General features: G+C 44.9%; 1 protein-coding gene across 1 annotated transcript; it reads left to right on the top strand.

The window, feature by feature from the left end:
* The first annotated feature begins 326 nt into the window (after positions 1-326).
* Positions 327-13,313, top strand: LOC144112480 (uncharacterized). Its single transcript, XM_077645310.1, has 6 exons — positions 327-601; positions 685-791; positions 2,776-2,854; positions 3,285-3,373; positions 8,581-8,800; positions 13,204-13,313. Exons 1-6 carry the CDS (start codon positions 409-411, stop codon positions 13,284-13,286), a joined length of 771 nt encoding a protein of 256 aa, XP_077501436.1. The 5' UTR covers positions 327-408; the 3' UTR covers positions 13,287-13,313.
* Positions 13,314-24,676: the final 11,363 nt, after the last annotated feature.

Below are 24,676 nucleotides of genomic sequence, written 5' to 3'. Positions count from 1 at the left end.
ATACTGTAGTCAGCAACATTACTGGTGCTTGTAAAGCCTGTGTAAAAAATTGAACATCTAAAGGTAGCGGTCATGGCAAAAATTGATAATCGAAACCGAAAGTGAGCAGAAAGAGCAAAAAATATTGTAAAAAGAAAATAAACATCAAACGTTAGTTACTTTTAAAAAATCAGTTTTTTGTTTGAATAGTAAAGAATAATTTATGAAATATAGGTCAACTTAAAATATTTTTTTCACAGAGGCTACATTTCACCATCGGCCTTGCCAGTGGCTTTGTCGCCTTGTGTAGCCACTAGCCAATACAAGCCAGATAATTTGACAAAAAGCGCGTGCATGGTGCTCGTCATACTCGTCACGTCAGATTTAGGCGTGTGCGTCTCTCTGTCTTAGCCTCTTTAGAAGTTTGCCATGGACCATATTCTGATCAAGTGGACACAAGAAGAGAAGTGGGACGTATATCCGATACGTGCTATGGTCAATACGGCCGTCGGCTTCCGCCTGCTGACGGAGCCCGGCGCCATCGATGATGTGCGCGGCACAATAGAATTGTTCACGTGGAAGGACAGTGAACCACCTGCTCCCGCAGAGGTCCTGGATATTGGTAAGTGGTGACGAATTTCCTCATGTTAGCAGTTTTTGAATTATTCTGCTTCTTGTCAGTATTTACTGTTCTATTTGTTCCAGGCAAAACGCGCGTACTGGAGACGAAGCGCGCGCGCCTGGCTTCAGCTGGGTTAAGGGACGAAGGCGACGTCATGACCGAGTCGCTTGAATGCAGCCCTAATGAAGAGGTTAGTGGCATGGTGCACTGCCCAGAATTTAGGAATTGTGCCGATGGCTGTCATCGTATCGAGTAGAGCGTTGAGAAAGTTTTGGGCTATTGAGGCACTTAGTCGCGCCGCATTGTTTTTATGGCGCTGTTTTGCGAAGGACGTAAAAAGTGGTACTTGCGTTGAAATATTCAGTGCTGTTTTATCTGGACTGTGCACGCGATGCATACCGAATGCGCACGTGATTTCATTGAGAAGTGCCCATGCGTGCACATTTGCAGGCAGTGCATGGGACGGTCGTGGTATGAATGGTTGATATGGTATATGGAGTTTCAATCATTCCAGAGGGACATGGGCATTGAGGAACGCCGTAGTGGAGAGCTCCGGCTTAAGTTTGACTTAATGGGGTTCTTTAACGTGCAGTGATATCGCTCAGTACGCGGGCGCCTTGTGTTTCACCTCCATCGAAATGCAGCCTCTGTGGATAGGATTGAACCCGGGTTCAAGAGAAGGCTTAATCGGGCTGGTTGTTGCATGTTGATGGTAATCGGCTGAACAGTGCTAACAGGCAGGGCATAAGAGATAAACACATACACAAGCACTGACTGGCAACCAAATGATTTATTGCGTTTGATATTTGATGCTTTTTGTTTAGCTTGCTTATATTGCAGCCTTCCCTCCCGCAGTAAATCATTTGGTTCCTAGTCAGCGCTTGTGTCTATGTTGTTCTCTTGCGTCCTGTTTGTGCTCTTCAATCAGTTTCCATGAACCCAGGTCATCAGGCTTGGCATCTGAGCGCCTTAACCACTGAGGCACCCTGGCAGGATGCATGGCATTGTCGTGATATTCGGTGTGTTCTCTTTATATCATTGCCGGCATGACAGGCAGTACACCTCATCTTTCTGACTAGCCCTCTAGTCTGTGATAACTGAAGTGCCGATGTTATACCTGCACGGCTGCACGCCAGTGCATACCACCGATAACATGTGTTTTTGTTAAGTTGGAGGCCAGCTCGCAACAGGTATTCGAATTGAGTGCCGGTATGTTTCACTCAGACCTCTGTGGATTCAGCGTTTGCGAATTTGCGTTCAGAGGCTCATCTTCGTTTCATTTTTCAGTGCGTTTCATTTTCCACTGCTGCACATTAGCAGCCTTAAGTGCCGTTTGAATTTTTTTCACCTCTACATAGTACCGATTATGTGTGATTTAATTGCCTCATTAATATATCTTGCAAGATGCCATTTTGCGCACAGTGCAATACATGTGGTGTCCACAACAATAAATTACAAAAAGCCAATTGCCTAAGCTAACAGCCTCCATTTGCCAATAAGGACACCAGCCCACCGTTACTTTTTTGATATCTTTATTGTAATATTTTAGATCTCCCTCGCCCTTATGTAAAGCCCCAACCTGAAGGACTTTAAGGGTGAATAAATGATGAATGATAAAGTTTATAATAGCCTCTGGAAATCGAGCGAAAGAAAATGCAAAAGACATAAAAGATACAGGAATCTGTCTTGCCTTTCACGCATGTGTAGCTACAGGTGCACTGCTTGCTTTCTTGATTACACATTAACGTGTCAGCGTTAAGGCTCGCATGCAGCAAGGAACCCGGCGGCATCCGAGAAAATGCGGATTGCTTGAAAAGGTAGTTGTGGTGTCATGTGGAGCGGCAGATTTTAAGAGATGAAAACATTGCATAAATTGTGAATATAAGGTCGCAACATGACTTAAGTGCCATTATGACACATATGAGTCATTAATTGCACTCAACATAAAATTAAGGTGACGGGAAACAGACCCTTGTATCCAGAGTCGGACACTTTACCCTTAGGCCACTGAGGCATGTTTGTTCAACTTGGTTGAAGGGAGGCCTTTTGTGCCATGTCCAAAAGTGTCAGTGCCTGCAGATAGGACCTTAGGCCATTGGAGGCAGCCGTTAATGCTATCGTGCCATACCCTTAAGGTGGAACCTAAGTGTCGTTCAATTTTTTTTCATTTGCAGTTTTGTTCTCAATGTGAGAACATGAGCAGGGAGTTGGATGTCGTAAAAAGGCGAAACGAAGATCTGGAGGCTGCCCATGGTATGTCACATCATCACGGTGCTGTTAAGGGCTGTTATAACCTTTATTAGTGTAGCTTGAGTTTGACCTGGTTGTATAATGGGCTTGATAGCTTATCTCCAATATACCTACTTTTGAAGCGTCATCTGCTTTTCTTGCTGTGCTGCTTTGTTGAAGCTTATTCTTAGTTTTGTATGCTGTGAAATGGCTGTTTTCTTACTGTTAACTTGCATGTAACTGTCTAATGTACAGCTGCTAGTATTAGAGAGTTACAAATCTGCTCTTTTAGCACTCTCAAAAATTATAACCATGTACCTGATTCATGTCGTTTTGTAGTAGGACACCATAGTAGGCAAACAAAATTGTTATACTGTATAAAACAGCTGGCAGAATGTAGTGTTATGCTGTCACTACAGTTTTTTTTTTATAATTTGGTAAACTGCTCTTTCAGAGTCGCAAAAGGTTCTGAAAAAGCTAAAAAAAATGCTTGATGACATGAAGAGCATTGATGCCATCAGTGCAGTGCGGCCGTGCCCCCAGGTAAGGCCTTTCCCTTACAAGTTTTGACATCTTCTGGATGGGAACAGGGTTTTAACATGCACACTTGTGTAAGGGCTGCTTTCCCGAACTTAACAGCCGATAATTTAAAAAACACTCTGGAAAGAGCTATTGCTTTCCACTTGTGTATGGTTTTCCTCGCGCGGCATGATTCATAGGATGATACCGAACTTAACAGCTGCATGCAACATGGGGTATGCCCAAACAGACAATATATCATTTCATTTAGGCTTCACCTAGAAATGCTATTAGGTGGAGTCTTTGCCACCATGCAGCAATATCTTTGTGCTTTTGAACTTGTCTTCTGTGATATGTGTTGGCCTTGCGAAAGATAAAAATGTGAACATAATGTTTACATCTGACGCGAAGGCCAGGGTAATGTGCACCCATGCTGGCAGAAGTGTCTCCTGCAGCAACATGCTTGCTATCGGTGCATCAGGCAGTGGTGGTCTGCTAGCATGCCGCTCGCTTGGGGTCTCTTTTCCTGGCATGCCTTGCCTGCTTCACATCAGTGCCACTGTGGAAGGTGCTCTGAAGCTAACGGCCCCTTATCATGAATAGGCTAATCTTGTAACCAATTTCCCAAGAACAGATTTGCCTCATATTAAAATGACTAGCAATGTACATTAATGCAACCTTTGGCAGCGAAGCTAGTGGGTATGTGTTCCAGGAGAGAGCCACCTTGCACTGGTGGCTGTAGGCTACATGCACTAAGTGTAGTTTCAAAGCGTCATTCAAACCACTGCAGTCAAACTTCAATATAACTAACACAGATATTACGTATTGTTGGCTATATTGAACTATTCCTAGATATTTTGAACAAAAACAGGCAATTCTTGCTTCATATATTGAATCCAGTTTGCCATATTAACTTATGTATCGAACTGTTAAGCACCTAGCTATGCCCGCTTCGATGACTGGTGGCAGACTTTGCCTTACTAAATGAGTGACTGGGGGTGCCAGTGCGGCAAGCGACACAGTTCACGCTTTGTCTTGCACTTTTTAATAGTACCACGGAAGATTAGCGACTGCAACGGTTGGTAGCCTGGAGGTCAGCACCCTTTTGCGGCTCTCGAACCCATCAGTAGTGTCCCACAACTAGCGGCATGGCCGTTTGTAGCCTTCCAGTAGCCATCTCATCTTCATGTCAACTGTCATGGAAGTGGCGAACACTGCGATAGCTTTTATTCTGTCATCCCAATTTTCACCCGACACTGCTGTAATTCGGGGATGCCGCCCTAACTGGTGTTTCACCTGCCACCACCCCACGCTGGCAATGCTTTGTTAAGAAGCCAGCCTAATTGGCATTGGCACGGTTTGAGACAGTGCTAGAGCTTCGGGAAAGGTCTCTCCCAGTTGCCATCCTTGCAGTGATGCATTGCACTTCTCCTGCATGAGTTCTTTGCAGGCAGTTCTTCCCAGCCGTTCAGATTTTGTGTGTTTGCGAAATCTTATTGCGAAATAATGCATGGAAATTAGACTGCTGTTGAAAGCAACATTTAGCTTTAGTTTATGTTAGCAGCATGCCATGCAGTTGCACTAGTCTGTTACAGAAGTTGCAAGTGCTATGCATAATTTCTTTCCTACAATGAACAACTGCTAGGTGTCAGATATTCTTAGTTCTTTGGTAACAATGCCATGCATATTGGAGATCTTGGCTGTGTAATCAAAAAGATGTAATGAACAGTGCTTACCATTCAAGGAAAGCCACTGTGCAGTTCTGCTGTGTGTTGCTAACTTGCACATGCATTGCCGCAAAGTGACAGCCGTTCTAGGGAAGGCTGAACAGAAGTCTGAACAGAAAGCCGTACTGCACGTCACAAACAGTCTTCAAAGGGTCAGAGCAGATAATTTAGGTCCGCTATCCAAATCATCAGTTTTCGACGCGATTGTGATGTCTACTTAACGCGCAGGGGCAGGAGCATTCGCATGCCTCGTCTAAAGCCGCCACTTCGACGCTGAAAAGCCTAGCTGCGCGCCGTCTCGAAGTAATTCTTGCAGAAAAAAATGAGCGCTTTTATAATGCGCATAAAAGAACATTTATTTCTAAAAGCCAAACTAGGGGGCTCATTTATGTGCAAATGCATCACTTGTGTGAGATTTTCAATTATAGGACGGTTTCGCGCAATCTGCTGAAAGTTAGAGGTTCTACTGTATGCGCCAACTGTGTAACAACTGAAAGCACGCGTGATCACCTTCTAGCTGACATGGTGATCTGTTTGAGCTCGGGCCATAGGAGTCATATTGACTAGGAATTTTTTTTTAAACAGAACAGCGCGTAGTTTGACAGGAACACGACACAGATGAGCGCTGACTTTTAACTGACGTTTATTGCTTGGAACGGGGCATATATACAGTTCCAACCAAAAAGAAGAAAACAAAACAACCATTCATACAAGCCGCTCTGAACACAGGAGATAACTAGGATCATCATACCCCCCCCCCCCCCCCGCTAAAAATGCAAGTTCTTTGGAACAAATCGATAAGGAGGGGCTGCTGACGCAGGCGTCTTTTGACCAGGCGATGTGCGCTGCTTAAATTATTTCATGTGTTAGTCACGTGACACTAGTGTCAGTGTCAATCTATTCTCAGTAATTTGGGCAAAGACAGAAAAAAAGAGCAGGCAGATTCTATGACGTGGAAGGAAAAAGAAAAAAAACCACTGTTGTGCCTTGCATTCATCATTTCTCCCACAGACTAAAAAAGATAGCAAATAGAGTACTTGTAAAAGTCATTTTTTTCGGCTCCGGATAAGCTTGGGAAGATGTGCAAAATGGTTAACACTGATTTCATTCCCAGAGTGTGCGACATCAAGCATGAAAATCAATTCATATGCTGCGAAGAAGGTGTAGTTTATGCCATTCCCTTGTCATGTGGCAAGCTTTATGTGGGTCAGACGGGGAGATGCTTCAATGAACGCTTGAAGGAGCACAATAACAATGTGCATAATACTGTAAAAGAGCATCTCGGCATCCACTGTAGAGACTGTGACAGCAAAACATGCAGCCCTGACTTCACTCGCACACAAGTTTTAAGCAAGCATAGTAACCAACTAACACGTGAAATAATTCAAGGAGCGCACATCGCCTGGTCAAAAGACGCCTGCGTCAGCAGCCCCTCCTTATCGACTTGTTCCAAAGAACTGGAATTTTTAGCAGGGGGAAATGATTATCCTAGTTATCTCCTGTGTTCAGTGCCGCATGTATGAATGACTGAATCTATGAATGGTTGTATTGTTTTCTTCTTTTTGGTTGGAACTGTGTATATGCCCCGTTCCAAGCAATAAATGTCAGTTAAAAGTCAGCGCTCATCTGTGTCGTGTCTCCCTTCGTGTCCCTGTCAAACTACGCGCTGTTTTGTTTAAAATGACTTACCAACTCGCCCAAGCATCCATCTTAATGATTGACTAGGAAAGCTGCAGTCTTGTAAGGGAGATGAGGGGGGATGAGAGGAATAGGGAGTATTTACTGATGTCCTAGTGGCCGCCATTTTGGTTTACATAAAGCATGGGCAGAGGCAGCTTGGCATGCCTAACTGTGTAGTCAAGCGTTACACTGAAATCCATCTGGTTAGGCATGGCGATGCAATGAAATGAAGTAGGAGTCGCTGACTATAGTCGAAAAGGAGGAAAAACATCGCGAAACCAGTGTGGCTTACTTGTGCACAGTGAGCAGGACAAGAGCAGTGGCAAATTTATAACCGATGAATGTGATGTAAACATGGGGCATAAATGGTTTTCATGGGGCCGGCGTTCTTGTTTGAAGTCGGTTGCACCTTCTAAATGAATAGCGATTTCATCAGAAGGCACATCCCCAGGTTCCTTTTTCTATATGAGATAGAAGAATTGCCCCGCGCAGTCTGACGGCCACTGCTGTGTGCATGGCCTGCATCCCTGTCAGTAAGCTGCAGAATCAACTAATGAACTGACCAAGACCGACTACAGATGAAGTTTCCAGGAGTTATCTAAAAGATACCATGCCTGAACTGTAATCATGCTTACAGCAGTGAGACAGGAAAGTTCTCAAGACTAATAAAGGAGCATCAAAGTGATGGGACAAATGACAGGCATGCCACAAATGCATTGGCGCGCCACGCACATGGCACTGGCCACCAGATTGACTGGGGCAATGCCTGTATCTTATCCAGAGGAAGGAGCCTGACGATGTGCCTTCTGCTTGAATCCCTATTCATCCAGACGACGCAAGCAACAAGAATGCGGCCCCATTCCAAACATCTATGCCATAAGTTTCACATTCTTCAGTTATGTGTTCTCCACCATTCTTGTCCTGATCATTATGAACAAGAAACCCTTATGGGTTTTGAAATGTCTTTCTTTCTTTTCGACTATGGTACGTGACTGCTACTTAATTTTATTCCCGACTGTCGTATTGCCACCTGCAGCCTGCAGCACTGAACCTATGTGCTGTACATAATGGCCCACAATGTTACATGAATACTTTCCGCCTGCTTTTTATCACTTATTGATTCTATTTTTAATATTTTCATGTTTCACATCTTATATATGGGGTGGTTCAATGAACACCCAAAACTTTTCATAGTCTTTTTGGGGTAAAAATACGGTTTTTGCGGTATACCAGTGTCGGCGGACACCATAAAACCGGTGAATCTTCTTAAGTAGTATGCTAGTTAACTAATTTTTAATAATTATCTTTTTAAGTAGTACTTAGGCACTTAGTTGCAATTAGAGATTTCAAGCTGGTCGTTAGTAATAGCCATATCAGTTTTTAGAATTATGAAAACACTATTACCCTGGGTGCTGTGGCTGGACGAAATTTGGCTTTTTCAGCTAGTTGCATGCACTGGAGGGGTTGTTTTGCCTGCATGCTTCCGAAAGCATGTTTTTGCACGATGCAGCCAAATTTTGTTACCCACAGTGCCAGGACAATCGTGTTTTCGAAATTCTAAAAGCTGGTACAGCTTTACTAGCAGCCTATCAGAAATTGGTTAGCCAACTTATTATTTAAGACAATTCACAGGCTTTCCGACGTCTGAAAACACTAGTAATATTATACAGCAGAAAGCCTTATTTTTGCTCCAAAACGCCTTCTTTCGAAAATTTTGTATAGTCTGTACTGAGGCACCTGGTATAGCAAATGTAACTTGTGTGCATCAGCTTGCATTTTGTAGATTGCCTTTTCATGGCGCTAAGTTATACGTTTCATTTCCAGATCGACATTGGGGGCGGTGTTCTGATAGAAGAGACAGCCCTTGAAAAGCTGCGCAGCAGCTGCCCAGGAGCCCCTGCGAAATTCGCAAGGGGGCTGATGCGGCAGCTGTTTACAGCTGATGAGTTGAGAGGAAAGTCGTTATTTGGGCGGAAGTCGAATTCCCACCCTGACGCATCCTTGAGGGAGGCCTTGGACCCTGTAAGAGTGAACGCCATCATCGGTACGTCACTTTTTTTCCTACCATCCGGATTCACCACTTGAACATTTATTAGAACTGCTTTTCTTTCATAGCCTCTACTTCAGTGCACGTATGTGAAGTCAGCAACATGCATTTTACTGCACATTGCTGAGCTTGAGTGTGCTTGTGTATCAGTTTACCTTAGCTCTCTTTTTAACTACTGGAAATTGAAGGGTTTGCTGTATTCCAGATGCCCAGAGAGTTTTTATCGCATTCACTGCGTTGTGGGTAGTCAATTAATCACATAGTGTATTCATCTTATGCAGCTTTCAAAACTGAGACATGCAATGAATCAGTGCCAGAGCTCTGATTTTTAAGTGTGCCCATCAAAACAATGCGTGCCAATTAGCTATTGCCATCTCTTGGCAGCTCACAGATGATGGCTTCACCAGTGGCTGACTTGCAGGTCATGCCATCTGCAAGAAAATTTGACAGCGGCCTATGGGGAGTTTTGCACAGTCTGTTTTCTTTTTGTTTTTGTACAAGGAGACGATATAGCATAGCTAGGCAAAATGCAAATTAGGTGCACTACCACTTCGGTATTTATTTTTGTTTCTCCTCAAGGTTCGGCTCTCATGGTCAAGCAGGCTTCAGGCAAAGATCGATGAAATGAGACTCAAGCTTAGGGGTATGACGTGATAGCGTTAAAGGGTAATGTCCAAATATACGGAATTGGTTGTTCTCTACTTTTCATTCATAGACTGTTTGGAGTCTTCATACCACTCTTGGCACAGTGGTCCAGCAGTTAAGTGATGCGCCACTGCCCTGCGATAGCAGGTGCTACAACCGGTGGGGCTTGAGACACAGGTTGCGCTTCCCGAGCAACTTGTTGCGACCAATCTTTAATTGAACTGACACCTCCCATGTTGACACTGGACAAACAGACAACGGCCAAATTGCCAAGTGGGGCTCTAGTGCTAGTGCACTAAATAACATACGAAGGAGCGTACTTCCCTAAGTCCAGCTGCATTATGGATATGGAATAGACTTCAAAGGAGAGAAACTGTTGATCAGCGCCACAGAATTGACAGAAGTATCAGGTTGTCTTACAGCATATAAGCACTAAAATACACTAGGAATGAAATGGGTGTGACTTAGTGTAAACTAGTAATTAATTGTAATAAATTGAATATTCTTTTTAAGTTTGTAATTCATTACTTTTTCTAAATGGCAAGTTCTGGGTAATCTATTCTTGGTAATCGGTTACTTTTTCCAAAAACAATTAACTGGTGGTATAGCTCGGACAACTTGAACTTCGTGGCAAACGCTGGCGCTAGCCGGAGATGTTTCCTTCATGACAGCAACAATGGACTGGCTGCGGAGCAGCATTGCGCGCAATTCTGCCTGGGCCACGAGAGAGGCATGGTTGCCTCCAGTGGTGCCTGTCCTGGAAACTGTCACTTGATTGCTCTGTAGGGATCCCTGGTCCTGTTGGATGGCACTGAAATTTTACTTTGACTACACCGAGCTTGGCGGCAACTACACAGAGCAAGAAGGCAGAGATATATAGCTCGCAACAGTGCATAAAGGAAGGATTCTGTTGAAACCAGTACTACTTCTAGAGTTTCATATATTACTACAATAGCTTCAAAAAACTCGTGAAACACTGCACGACAGCATATCATGCAAGCTGCACGAGTTCATTTTAGTCTGAGTATCTTGCAATATTACAATAAAAGTTGGAACGCAAATAATGGAGTAGAAATCATTTGCCTCTGGGGCTGTAATAGACCAATGAAATAAGTTGCATTTCAATTGTAACTGGTTACTTTTATTCTGTAGTGTATACAAGACTGGCCGTGACGCATAGGGACTAGGGCTGTGGAAGTTGCTGTTCGAGTCAATCTATTAAACAACACTGATTGTCCCAGGCAACTGAAACCAAGTGCCATGAACAGTGCCTTAACACTCATCAGCGTTGAGTTTGTTCCACTTGCCTAGGACACTCATGTGCTCTTAAAAAACTTCAATACGTTTAGCCGGAACACTAGTATTTACTCTGCTTCTATATGCAGCCCTTCCCCCTGCAATTTCAAAAAACAACTGATCGACATGTGCAGTGCTGGTTAGGCTCTTCAAATGTAGTGCTTTCCACTGCATTGAAAAAAGCTGGGTACATGAGTTGTTGGTCTCCTTAAATGTCATGTGTGTGTGCTGCCTATGCATTACATTTTAACAGCACATGTACCTTAAGACATCTAATTTTGCAGAATTTTGGCTGCCTTCATATCTCTTCTATAGTAGGATACAACTTTAAAGAACAGCAGTTAACACTGGGACACGGTCCGCGGCATACTGTATTACTCTGCTAGGCAGTCACAAAAGTAAACGAAATCATTTTTAATGTTTGACTTTATGAAACATGCCAGGTATGAAAATTCTAGAGCCTGTAGCTTTTTTCTCGTGATTAGGTTCTTGTTTAGGTGACAAAAGAAGTTTTAACAAGGGGCTACGTTTTTGTCATGGAGGGATTCTGTGCACCGGTCCTAAATGTGGGCGGAGCTTCACTGCAGACTTAAGCTGTAAACGACTATAGTAAATTTTGCTGGTACAAATGAAATGGCTTGTGGGGAGCTTGCCTTCTCCCCACGTTTTCATCATTCTCTCTTTAACCATGATAAACTGTTGTATGTATTTCTATGCATGTTTGTATGTGTTTTGTGTATTTTTGTTGCTTCATATGCTTCCGTCAACAAACATTTTTTTAGGTGGTCATGTGTAGCTTGGCCACTTGGGACACTTGGTAAATGTTTGGGATGAAAAGTACTGTAGGAGGGCAAGGTAGCATCTGACTTCTTGTGTTTTAATTTTTTGTGCTATTTATAATTGGGATGGGGCCTCTTAGCACTGTAAAGCACGAAGACAGAAAAAAAAAGGACATCATAAGTCATTGCCACTTTTTCGCTGGCTGTTGCTGGCCCCTGCTCTGAAAATATGGGAAAGGAAAGATCTAGCTGGGGTTGTCAAGGTTTTCTTCTCATTGCTATGCATATAAATGCTGCAAAAACATATGGGCTCCAATGGCCTCTATACATTTTCACCTTTTCCATTGTCCAGGCAGTGAGCTTCCATACTGACGAGGCATAAATGCACTGCAGAAATTTTGGTCTGCTGAAAAACTATCCGCAATTAGAGTAGTCTATATTAATGGGGGTCATATTATTGGAGCACGACTGCACAGTTTCATACATCAGGTGCAATGCTGTTCAATCTAGCGCTCTTGTTTGTGCTGCCTACATGCACGGTCATAAAGTAGTGCATTCCTTGTGGTGAGCAAAAAAGGATAAATGCTTTTCCTGCCGGCTTATTGCATGATACATTTGTCATGAGCTTAGTTAAATGCTCACTTATTGCCGACAATACGTTGTCGGAACAAGCGTGGAGTAACACACTTTCCTATATTTTTTTTTGTGCAGACTGCCTTTCACGAACCTTTCACAGTGTTGCACCTGATACATGAAACTGATTATTATTCCTATGCATCATGTCCCACCGGGAGGCTGCCATTCTTGGGCTACCTGCGAGGCCAGCTTCTTTTAGCCGCCCACAGATGACACTAGCAACCTGGCGTGCATGCATTTTGCTTGCTCTTTGAAAAACCACATCTATGCCAAAGCGTCATCACAAGATTGAGTATTCATGGCCACATAGCTTGCATACAGGATGTGTCCAGCCATGACCCACAATGCAGTGTGTAAAAGGAGTCAGTTGCATCCAAATTTTAATGCGGGAGTTCCCTCCGTGTCGGAAAAAATTGCCCTGTGTTGGCATTGGACACCGTTTGAAGCCTCGCAGCCAGAGAAGCCACCCAGAATCTTGTGACGTTATGACATCATCACAACCTGTTCACTATATTGTGAGCAAACAGACCTCTATCACAGGTGGAAATAAAATTAATGATTGGTCAGGAAAGGTTGCTCAGGAAGAGCAACCACACCAGTGACAGCATCTGCCATGGCAGGGCAGTGGCGCATGACATAACCGCTGCACCATTGCGCCAGGAGTGGTATGAGGACTCCCAAGGATCTATGAATGCATAGTTGAGAATGCCCAATTTCACATATATGGGCATTCCCCATTGCGATCGCCTCATACCCTTAAGGCAGAGCTCAAGTATCACCTCCAATTTTTTTTATGCGTGTTATTTCAGTTTGGGATTAGCTTAAGAAAAGTCAACAACGGACTCTTTTCTTGCCGCAGAGAATTATATGGTAGTTGTGAATAATGTGGGTTGAAGCTTCATTGAAAACTTAGGTTCCGTTCGACGAAAGTGGCTAAGTTTAAGCTCACTGTGTTAAAATTAGTTAATAACATGTGCATGAAGTGTCAAGAGTGTGCGAGATTTGTGTCAAATTATTCATCTGCTTGCGTGCTTCTTTGTGCAGGCTTCACTATTCGGGAGTTCAAGGCCGACCCTATCCGCCTGAAGAGCAGCTTGTCCTCCCTGCTCTCTCGGGAGATTAAATGAGACTAGGTAATAAACAATGCATGAAGGACCTTCTTGTATCATTGCATGTTTTGCAGCACATATCACATTCACTCACTTTTTCAAGTCCCCGTGGCTTCAGTCCACAAGTATTTCTACCTACCTCTTCATGTTCGTAAAGAATGTATTGAAACTCGTTTGGTAATACTTATAGAGCTTCAATAACTACACTGTAAGCTCTACTCAGGAAATCCAAAAGAGCAATACCTCCTAGGCTTCCTATAGGAATGCGGTGGCCAGTTAGTTATTGAAACTCGTTACATAATAGTTCGAGGTTGAGTAAATCCACTATAGGCTCTATCAAGGAAAGATAAAGGAGGTTTTTTTGAATCTCTCAAATGATTTGCAAAAGACGATCAATGAAGTGTTTCAATAGCACTATCTTTTCGTGTTCCTATAACAATGCGGTGAACAATTAGTTATTGGAACTCGTTAGGTAATACTTACAGAGGTTCAGTAAAGCCACTATAGGCTCTATTGAGGAAAGCTAAAAGAGCTTCGATTGGATCTCCTTAGAGAGTTGCAGAAGACACTCATTAAATTATTTATATAGCAAAGCCTCATTGCATTTCTATACGGATGTGGTGGCCAATTAGTTATTGAAACTCGTTACATAATAGTTATAGAGGTTCAGTAAATGCACTATAGGCTTTAATGAGGAAAGCTAAAAGAGCTTCTATTGGATCTCTTTAGAGAGTTGCAGAAGACACTCATTAAAGTATTTCTATAGCAGTTCCTCATTGCATTTCCATAAGAATGCGGTGGCCAATTAGTTATCGAAACTCGTTACATAATAGTTATAGAGGTTCAGTAAATCCACTATAGGCTCTATCGACAAAAGCTGAAAGAGTTTCTATTGAATCTCCTTAGAGAGTTACAAAAGACACTCATTACAGTATTTCTATACCAGTACTTCTTTGTGATCCTATAAGAATGCGTAGGCCAATTAGTTATTGGAACTCTTTTAACATACTACATACAAAGTTAAAAGCAACACCATAGATTCTATTGAGAAAACTAGAAAGAAATTCTAAAGCAACACGATACAAATTTTTGTAAGGGGTAGGCGATCGACAGTTGCTGTCGACTGTGAGGCATATGTCGGTTGGCTATAGAAATAGAGTGCTGAGCTGCATTAATTTCTGTGTATACGGTACGTCGCATTGTTCAGGATGTAGTCTTTGCTGAGCGGTGACAGGCGACGCCTTGTGCGAAGAGTACTTCAAGTCCAAAATTTTCTGTGATACATGCGCAGCAGCGCGGGTACACGACAGCAGAAGACCACGTGCTATCAGTCAAATATGACGGAACGTTTCAGTCGCGTTCTAAAGCCACTGCTCGTGGCATACTAAACGACTCCTTGCGAACAGCATCCCTGCCATGCGCCTCTGGTCGCATTTTCTCAATATCCTTTCAAAACAGCCGCTGAGTCGACCCAAATGGGCCTAAAACATTGTTTAGGTATTAACTTCGTTAAACTACAGCGCGAAAGCACTGGCTTTTATTGCAATCACCAGGCCAAGTTTTGGAAATGGCACGGGCCAAGTGTGGAGGTCACCATAGTGTTGGGCATGGTCAGTTACGGTTGGACATCAATTGTGGTCCAGATTGGCCGAGGTCAAACTTTGGGAATGGGTGGATGAAATTTTTTGGCTTGTCCGAGAGAAATTCGGACGTCACTATCGTGTCGGCCACAATTAATTATAGCTATACATCGATTTTGGTCCAAATCGGCTGAGATCAAATTTAGAGGTTGGGTGGGCCATATTTGGACGTGGCCCGCACCAAATTTGCGGGTCACTATCGTGTTGCCCGTGGTCAATTATCGCTGGACATCGATTTGGGTCCAATGTGGCCGAGGTCAAATTTCGGGGGTGGAAAAATTGAAAATTGTTTTTTGAGGAAACGAAATGGCGCAGTAACAGTCGCGCATATCACGGTGGAACTCCGAACCAGGCCGTGAGTGAAGAAATAAAGGAGGGAGTGCAAGAAGAATAGAAGAAAGAGGTGCTGTAGTGGAGGGCTTCAGAATAATTCTGACCACCTGGGGTTATTTAACGTGCACTGACATCGCACAGCACACGGGCGCCTTTTGCGTTTCGTCTTCATCGAAATGCGGCCGCCGCGGTAGTGTTCGAAACCGTTAATCCGGCTCAGTAGCTGAGCGCTCTAACCACTGAGCCACCGCGGCGAGTCGGGGATGGGTGGGCCAAATTTTGGGTTGGCCCATAGAAAATTTGGAGGCAGTGTTGGGCGCGGTCAAATTCGGGGGCGCCCAGACCAAATTTGGAGGTATCTGTGTTTAATACATTTTCTAACTTAACATGACGTCACAGTTGCTTGGTGTCGGCGCAAGAAAGGTCGGTCGGACAAGATTCTTGGTCGGTGTTGGTGAGTGTGTGAGCGCTTCCGCACTGAGAGAGTAACCGAGGCGCTACCCCATTGTTCTGGGCTGGTTCGTCTTGTCTTTTTCGAGCGCTGGGCAATGGTTAAAACGAAAGAACGTTTCGGCCCCGCTACGAGGGCCTTGTTCACAATATAGGAATGAAAGTCAAGGTTGATGGCGAAAAAACAGCTCAAACTAGACGGACGCACAAGAGAAGGAAGGCACCGCACGTGCTAAAAGTTGTATGAAAAGGCGAAAAACATTTGGAGGACGCTTAAGCTTTGCCTTTAAGAGCGAACGCAACAGCGTGTTGCATCATTGCCAAGGAATTCACGGAACGCCATCGTCTTTTGGTGGGATCCCTTGACCGGACAATTTAAGGAAAGGAAACATGTCTTGGTGAACACCCTATTGAACCACGCCGCAAGGAAAGGAAAATGAAAAAAAAAATTAAGGAAAGGAACGGACGCCTGTCTAACATATCTCGGTGGACACCCGTTCCGGTCCGTAAGAGAAGGAATAATAATAATAATAATAATAATAATTGGTTTTTGGGGAAAGGAAATGGCGTAGTATCTGTCTCATATATCGTTGGACACCTGAACCGCGCCTTAAGGGAAGGAATAAAGGAGGGAGTGAAAGAAAAAAGGAAGAGAGAGGTGCCGTAGTGGAGGGCTCCGGAATAATTTCGACCATCTGGGGATCTTTAACGTGCACTGACATCGCACAGCACACGGGCGCCTTAGCGTTTTTCCTCCATAAAAACGCAGCCGCCGCGGTCGGGTTCGAACCCGGGAACTCCGGATTAGTAGTCGAGCGCCCTAACGACTGAGCCACAATAATTGGATTTCGGGGAAAGGAAATTGCTCAGTATCCGTCTTCTATATTGTTGGACACCTGAACCGCGCCGTAAGGGAAGAGATAAAGGAGAGAGTGAAAGAAGAAAGGAAGAAAGGGGTGCCGCAGTGGAGAGCTACGGAATAATTTCGCCCCCCTGGGGATGTTTGACGTGCACTGACATCGCACAGCACAAGGGTGCCATAGCGTTTTTCCTTCATAAAAACGCAGCCGCCGCGGTCGGGTTAAGAGAATAAAACAAATGAAAAGTGGTTGTAAGGAAAGGAAATGACGCCTGTCTGGCAATTCTCGCTGGACACCCGTACCGCGCCGTAACGGAAGGAAAATTTCTTCCATTACGCGGTTCAGCTGCCCACCGAGATGCGCCATTTTTCTCTCACGGCCAAAGACGATGACGACACCGGCTTTTCTGCGACGCGAGCTCCTTAACGAGCTCCTTAACCACTGGTAACTGCGCAGATCAAGACCGCGTGACACAACTTGAAACATATACAAGGTTGCACAAAAAAAACGTACTAGCCAGAAGCAGATGGTAGCGAGTTTTCAAAGTAACGGAGTTATTTATCTGACTGCCTCCGAAGGCTGACTGAGGCACTAGATTTTCCTACTGAAAATACTTCCATTTCCTCACAAGTCACCTGGTCCTTATGACGGAACGGAATAGTGGTGCTCGGTAAGTGTGGCGAGCATCCACATTTCCGGCAGTGCAATGGAAGACGGTCAAGAGAGTCAACTGTTGAGTGGTGCTTGCTACGCAGTGCATCTAGTACATCCTCAAGAAATTTGGCAAGTTTTAATGACTACAAGACGGCTCGTTAATCTTGCCGAGGCGCCTTCCAACCTTCGAATAGGCGGGTTGGTGTTCAGTCAAAAAAGGCTTTTTGTAGAGGAAGGGATACTGTTTTTGAGATTTCCATAATGTGTCTTGCAAGATGTCTTGTCGCTGTAAAAAAATTGGCGCAGTAGCTGAGCTGAGCTAAAGATTTGTCATGATGTTTTGAAATGTTCTTGAAGCAGACTGCAAGATAATTTGTCAAGACATCTGAAAAACATTACTGTCTGGGGGCCGGCTGAGACGTATATAAGACGGCTTATCATGCCGAGACATCTAGATTATAGCCGCCCAGTAGACTGCTAAGTGCTAAGTAGGTCCTCGGAAGCGTGACGCAACCCTAACAAGGATCTTCACACATTAAGAGCAAGAGCGCTTCTCTGTGTTAAAAGAAATAATCAGCAGTGACATTTTATTTTGCCGCGCCTCATCTGATTTCAACCTCGCTCACGATGGCATAGCTGCCGTTCAGTGGCTTAAAAGGAAACGGAGATATGGGCAGATATTCAGTTATAAATTATTTACCGGGCGAAAGGTAATTGCTCGTGACGAACCATGTTTACTGATGTCTAGGGCATATCATTAAAAAATGCACAGAATAATCGTGTCCGTGTACTCCTCCCAATTCGGTGCTATAAGACAAATAAGACTAAGGTAAGGTGAAGAGAAAGAAAACGAATGGAACAGGAGGAAGCATTCGTTCGGACGAAGAAGAGAAGAAGAAAAGCGTTCGTTCAGAAGCAAACTTTAGGATGCCGAAGGTGGAGAACTCTGGAAGCACCGTATGGATTCAATTTGTCTGCGAAGGTCGCCAGTTTCCTGGAGCACACAACTTTTCTCTGCAGTGTGAGCTGCACGCCCACACCGACAGCGACAGCGGCCGCAGCAACCCGAGCCTCAGCTTCAAACGCGGCACTGCCACATCCTGCACCTGGGGACCGCCGCAGACGCTCTTTGAGGTATCCAGGGGATCGCCTTCTCCAAGCATGAGCCCTGAACGCGGCGAGCCGCTTGTCTGTGACGGACGCACTTAGAGGGCATCTGGCCGGTCTCCGCGGCCGCGACGCAGTTTGCCAACGCCATCACCGTCCGTTTTCCTGGATGCTGGCCCCCGCCGCCTACGCCGCCAGGGTTTCCGGATGAACGAGCCTCCTGCGAGGACCTCAGGCATCGGCTTTGAAGCCGCCGATGCAGGCCGCTTGACTTTCATCAGGCGCAAGGTAACACAGGCGGAAGCCCACAAGAAAATCGCAGTGGTCAGAGATTTTTCAGAGGTATTTTTGTCGGAGATCAAGAGAGCTCAACAGCGATACCTCGCCGTCACAAAAGACTCGGGGAGCGAGGCCAGCGGAAAGTGTTATGCAGGCCATTGACGCAAGCGAGCGCGCACCTCGCCAGGTCACGATTTGACTGAAGGCGGAAGTTACAGAAATCTTGAGGTCAGTGACGAACGACGAGGCATAGTCTGTGGTCATTGCACAGGCTGTGGGCCTCTGGAGAAAACAAGCATCTTGTAAAAACTTTAGTGATCAAGAGCATAACGAGACGGCCAGCGGGAAGCATGCGGGCTTCGAAATAACCCAACCGTGAACAAGTTAGCAGTTCCATCTCTGTGGGCGCTGACACCTGTCGGGCACTGTGTTCCACTCCATATTCAAATTGGGACAAAGAAACGGAGCCCATCAAGTCGACACCATCCGAGAGTGATGACGAAGACCCTGTATTGTACAGAACCTTTCATGCCCGGAACAGTTCGCGACTACACTACCGTGCCGAGGGGCTATCTGCTACTTCATCAAGTTCATACGCAGCAGGAAGCATCGCAGAGGACAAAATTCCACTACCGGCAAGCACCCGCCCCAGAGCCGTCACCAGGGGGCCAAAGATGTGATGGAAGGAGTACTGTGTCGCGTTACTAATTACGTTTTTATTCCGATTGTCCCTTCCTCGAAAACCCTTTTCAGAAATAAAGCGCCGAGCACCTGTAATGATGTTGCGAATAAACAAAATGTACAGTTTTATCTCGTGCTGTTCTTTCATGGCACCATTACGATACAGGTCGGCCCTCGTGTCGTAAGAGTTCGGGCTCTCATTCCTCGCACCGCGGAGGAAAGAAGTGGGTTCCGCCCACCAATGGCGCACAATGCGTCCGGTTCGCGTGGGGCGCATCATGCACATGGTGTGTGTGGTGCTCCACCAGCCAAAAGACTGCAATCGGGAAGGTGCTGGTTTCCCGCCGCGGTGGCTCAGTGGTTAGGGCGCTCGACTACTGATCCGGAGTTCCCGGGTTCGAACCCGACCGCGCCGGCTGCGTTTTTATGGAGGAAAAACGCTAAGGCGTCCGTGTGCTGTGCGATGTCAGTGCACGTTAAAGATCCCCAGGTGGTCGAAATTATTCCGGAGCCCTGCACTACGGCACCTCCTTCTTCCTTTCTTCTTTCACTCCCTCCCTTATTACTTCCCTTACGGCGCGGTTCAGGTGTCCAAAGATATATGAGACAGATACTGCGCCATTTCCTTTCCCCAAAAACCAATTACAATTATATATATTTTATTTTTTTATTTATTTATTTACCTTAAAGACCCAGAAGAGGGCATTACATAGGGGGGAATGATGAAAAGAAAGCACACATAACAAATGAACTCATAACAAATGATGGTAAATATACAGAGGGCAGAGTTTGGGTAACATTTGGTTAAGTGCAGTATAACATATTGAAACCACAATATTCAACACGTTCAAACAAGTGAGTAATAATTAGGGCAAAACAAGTAACTAAAAATACAATGGCACATAAAAGAGGCTCCGGAGCTGTTCAGCACACAAGAAATGGCAAAGCAAAAAAAGGACCGCCAAAAAGTCACGGACACGGTAAATCATTCAGCACTCGATGACGCATTTCCCGTGTTCAGAAATGTTAGTAAACTTGTTTGAAAAGATGATAATTCAGTATGGCCGACAATGCTGGATGACAATGAGTTCCATTCATTTATTGACAAAACCAGCGGTGACTTCTGATATTTTAGTGTGCGAGCGAAAATCGGACGTACCTTATGCGCACGATCCAGGCGAGCTGAACAATGAGGTGCAGGAAAGATATGATTTCGGGAGAATGGCGTTTCGCTATAGTATAAGGTGTGAAATAATGACAACCGGGCAAAGTTTCTACGTGTAGCAAGAGGTTGAAGATTCATGGCTTGCTTCATTGCTGATACGCTTTGATGACGTGAGTAGGATGACAGTATGAATCTGACGGCTTTATTTTGTACTGCTTCTAGAGCATTTGAAAGGATCGCATGGGAGGGGTTTCATATAACAGAAGCGTATTCAACAGATGATCTGATAAGCGTTGTATAAGCGCTGTGCAGTGTTTCAGCGTTCGCAAGGGGTAAACGGCGTTTCAAGAGACCAATTTTTTTAAAGGCTTTATTAGTTATGTACTCAATGTGAGCATCCCAGGTTAAGTTCTGACTGAAAAACACTCCCAGATATTTTATACACGACACGGAGTCAATTCCACTATTATTTAACCGGTAATTATTCTGTGATGTTTCTGCTACGCTAGAGAATCTTACATGCTTAGTTTTACTGACATTAATATTCATCTGCCACGTTGAACACCATTCAGTTAGTTCTGTTAGATCTGATTGGAGAGCTAGTGCATCAGTCGGGGTGGTTATCTGCCTGTATATTACGCAGTCGTCAGCGAAAGGCCGTATTGATGATGTAATATTAGAGGCTATGTCGTTTATATAAATTAGAAAAAGTAATAGCCCTAATACTGAGCCCTGTGGGACACCGGATAATACGCGAGTGGGTTTAGAAATGATGTTCTCAATTTTGACCGACTGGTAACGATCGGTTAGGAATTGCTCGATCCATGTAGTTGTTTTGTCGTCGAGCTGTAAATTTCGGGTCTTTAGCAGTAAGCGTTTGTGGGCAACACAGTCAAAAGCTTTTGTAAAGTCAATGAAAATGGCGTCTGTGAGATGAGACATGTGTAGGGATTGATGAAGGTCAGTCACAAGCTCAAACAGTTGCGACTGGCATGATCGGTTTTGCCGGAATCCGTGCTGATTCTCGAGAAGTAAGTTATTTAGGTTCAGATGGTTCATGATGTGGGAAAAGAAGATATGCTCTAGTAGTTTGCAGCAGATACAAGTAAGTGAGATAGGCCTGAAGTTGTTTCGGTCGGTGTTACTTCCTGATTTGTGTACGGGAATGATGTGTGCTTGTTTCCAGTCGTCCGGGAGCTTTCCTGTATCCAGAGATTGTTGAAATATCAGCGCGAGCAAACCAGATGATTCGTGACATGTTAGTTTCAGAATCTTTGTACTGATCCCATCGGGTCCTGGGGCCTTTTTTAGTTCTAGCTTGTCGATTGCGCGGGCGACGCCATTTGTTGTGATAGTAATAGGTGCAAATTGAAACCGTATGTATGTTGGAGAAGTGGGCGGTAAATTATCAGCGGGGAGTTCATTTGTGAACATGTCACTAAAAGATTTGTTGACGATTTCGGCGCACTCGTCTAACGGTAAGGGCGAGCCCTCTCCTGTAGTTAGTGCTGGTAAAATGTTGCTGCTTTTAGGGTTTACAGTGCGCCAAAACTTTTTGGGATCACTTTTTAATAGTTTCGGAAGTGTGTCGTTATAGTATTTTTGTTTCTCTTCTTCGAGTTTTCTTTCAGTAAGCGCAGCAATTTCCTTATATTTCATCCAGTCGAGTGGTGCATTGGTTCTTGAAGCTCTTCTGTATACCCTCTTTTTTCTGTTTAAGTACCTTTTGCATTCGTTAGTGAACCAGGGATCATTTATTCGGTTTGAGATTGTGAATTTGGGAACCCATATCTTCTCAAGTTCTTTTAATTTATCACGAAATAAGCACCAGTTTTCATTCGTAGTACGTTTAGTGAAGTCGTGGCGGAAATCAGCTGTAAAGCTTGTTAGAATGCTATTCATTTTAGGCATATCTGCACGTGCGTAATCCAGTATCTCTTTGCTCATCCTTGCGTTATCAGGGCGAGGCAAGCTGAAGCGGCAATGAATAATCTTGTGGTCGCTGATTTCCTCCAGCACAGAAGCAGACGCATGGTCAGGATGGTTGGTGAAAACTAGATCTAAGGTATTATCGCCGCGTGTGGGTTCACGAACCAGCTGAGTTAGTTGATAGTGAAGGTGCTGGTAGTGCCCTTCTCTACCTCTCAGGACGGGGCTGCCTGTGCGGACGGGCAGAGGGTCCGGGGCTACCACTCCACCTCTGTGACGTTTGTAACTAGGAGGCAGCGGCGCTGTCAACACTGTGGAGAGAATTGTAAACTATTGTTGTCCTCTCTACTCTCCTCTAGGATTGTCCTGCTCTCAGAATTCTCAGCGCACGGTCTCTCGCTTGACGGCTGCTCGCGGATGGACTGCGAGAGTGAGGGTGTGAACGTCCTGGCCACGACGGAGTGGTCGATGGTTCGACGCATTCCGTTTTTTTTTTTTTGATAGCCACTGTCACGGTAGTGCTCGGCGAGAACAAATTAGCTGCCTTTTTGGATGCCAATTTCGAGGTGTTGCTCAATAGCGTAGTAGAAATTGGTTGCAGGTCACAGCAGTAATCAAGAAAATAATCATCGTTCCTGGTCACGTTCATTACAGAACGATCTCCTCCATAAATTCTCAGGAATTAAGCCGCGTCAGATATGCCTACGCAGTGCCAGCAGAGTTCCTTTGGTCATCTGACCTAACTCCTTCCAGGCTTAAGATAAGCTTCCCTTCGCTCCGCAGTGCTGCGACATTTGGCCTCGAATCTTCCCAACCATTTCTCGGCGCTCAATCTTGATGTCGAGATGGCAACTTCTGCGCCGCCTTCCATATGCGCCACATGCGCGTGTTTGGCTGGCGGGTGTCTTGGATGGTAGCCCTGGCTGCGCAGATGTTCGCTCGCAGCTCGAAGACTGGGGAAGTGCCTGAAAAGTGATTCAGCGTTGCCTGTTTGGCGGGAGTGGGGCCGAAAAGCATTTCAGCGTAGGGATATACGACCTGGATAACCAGGACGCACTGACCGCAGGAGCCAGCACAGCGCCCAATCGAATTCTTCGCAGCGCGACTTTAGAGAGCTTTGGAATAGGGAGACCGTTTTGATTAGGGGCACAGGGAATAGCGGAACGACAGTGCGCATGCTCAGAACAATAACACCACGGGGGTTCTTGTCCTGCGCATGAGCACTGGCTTCCAGCTATTCCCCAACCCCCCTTAACCGATAGAGTCTCCCTGCCCTAAACTACCTTTTCCCACGGCGAGTTAGGGCGTGTCAGGTAGCCTTTGCTCGCGAGGACGGCTTTCTAAAGCTCTGAAGCTCCAAGCATGAAGCGACGGAATCAAGGAATGAAGCGTGTTTGTATGATATCACGTGTGCCTCTTCGCACTGACAGTATTTGTCCTTGAGAGCTGCCTTTTCCCCAATCGCCGACTGATCGCCGTGCATGGGTAGAACAATCACTGCGCGCCCGTCTGCTCTGCCGAAAACGCCGTATGACAACGATAAACCGTTCGGGGAATTTTCCCTTTTCAAGAAAATTTGAGACAAAAAAATGAAGAGAAAAGAAAACCCTTGCTGAGTTGAAATTCAAATTAAAAACAAAAATTGCCTCTTTTTTTTCCCAGACTGACGGCATTCAAAACCTCCAACAGGAAAAATATGCTGTAAGAAGAAGACGAAGACGACTCATTATTACTGGGCTTCGTCGCATCGTTGGAGGCTAGAGCGCGGGTCTCGGTCTGAAGCTGCTGCCTCCTGCTCTTCTGTCCCGCTGCTATCTGAATGCTGCCAGCGTTGGTCGCCATGATACATCTGCAAATCCACTCGCCAACACAAACACTGAACCATAAGATAGCTGATCTGCTCAATAAGTACTCTCATATTAAGGAACAATAGAGGATAGTGCTTCCATGGGGGAGTTTAGCAAAAGGATTACCGGCTTCTTTTCCTTGGCCTAAAAAAGGCCGTTTCCTACAAACAAAATCTACCCCATACCTTCCACTTTCTTCCCTTCTCTCTTCGCTTAAGCCTGTCGATTCCGTTTTTTTTTTGTCACATAAGTGTCTTAACTATTGTGCATTTATGTACAATGCATTTTATTCATATCGATTCTTCATGTTAGTTTCTTGAATTTTCAGTTGTTTTTTTCTCACTCATCTGTGTTATATGTGCTTGTGAATGTCTTTTGCTTTCTGTGTACTATTCTTATGAATGAACCAGTATTATGAATTGTGTGTAAAAATTGCCCGCTGCTCTGCGTGTAAGAGTGAAAA

This window comes from Amblyomma americanum, unplaced genomic scaffold (genome assembly GCF_052857255.1).
Source record: "Amblyomma americanum isolate KBUSLIRL-KWMA unplaced genomic scaffold, ASM5285725v1 scaffold_186, whole genome shotgun sequence".
NCBI classification, from domain to species: domain Eukaryota; kingdom Metazoa; phylum Arthropoda; class Arachnida; order Ixodida; family Ixodidae; genus Amblyomma; species Amblyomma americanum.
Note: the sequence above shows the minus strand (reverse complement) of the source record. Positions and strands in the feature narration are given on the sequence as shown.

Excerpts from the sequence above, each read along its gene's own strand:
- LOC144112480 (XM_077645310.1), top strand. The coding sequence starts at position 409 with ATGGACCATATTCTGATCAAGTGGACACAAGAAGAGAAGTGGGACGTA. Across the intron at positions 2,855-3,284 it reads AGATCTGGAGGCTGCCCATG|AGTCGCAAAAGGTTCTGAAA; the intron begins GTATGTCACATC and ends CTGCTCTTTCAG. Across the intron at positions 3,374-8,580 it reads CAGTGCGGCCGTGCCCCCAG|ATCGACATTGGGGGCGGTGT; the intron begins GTAAGGCCTTTC and ends TTTCATTTCCAG.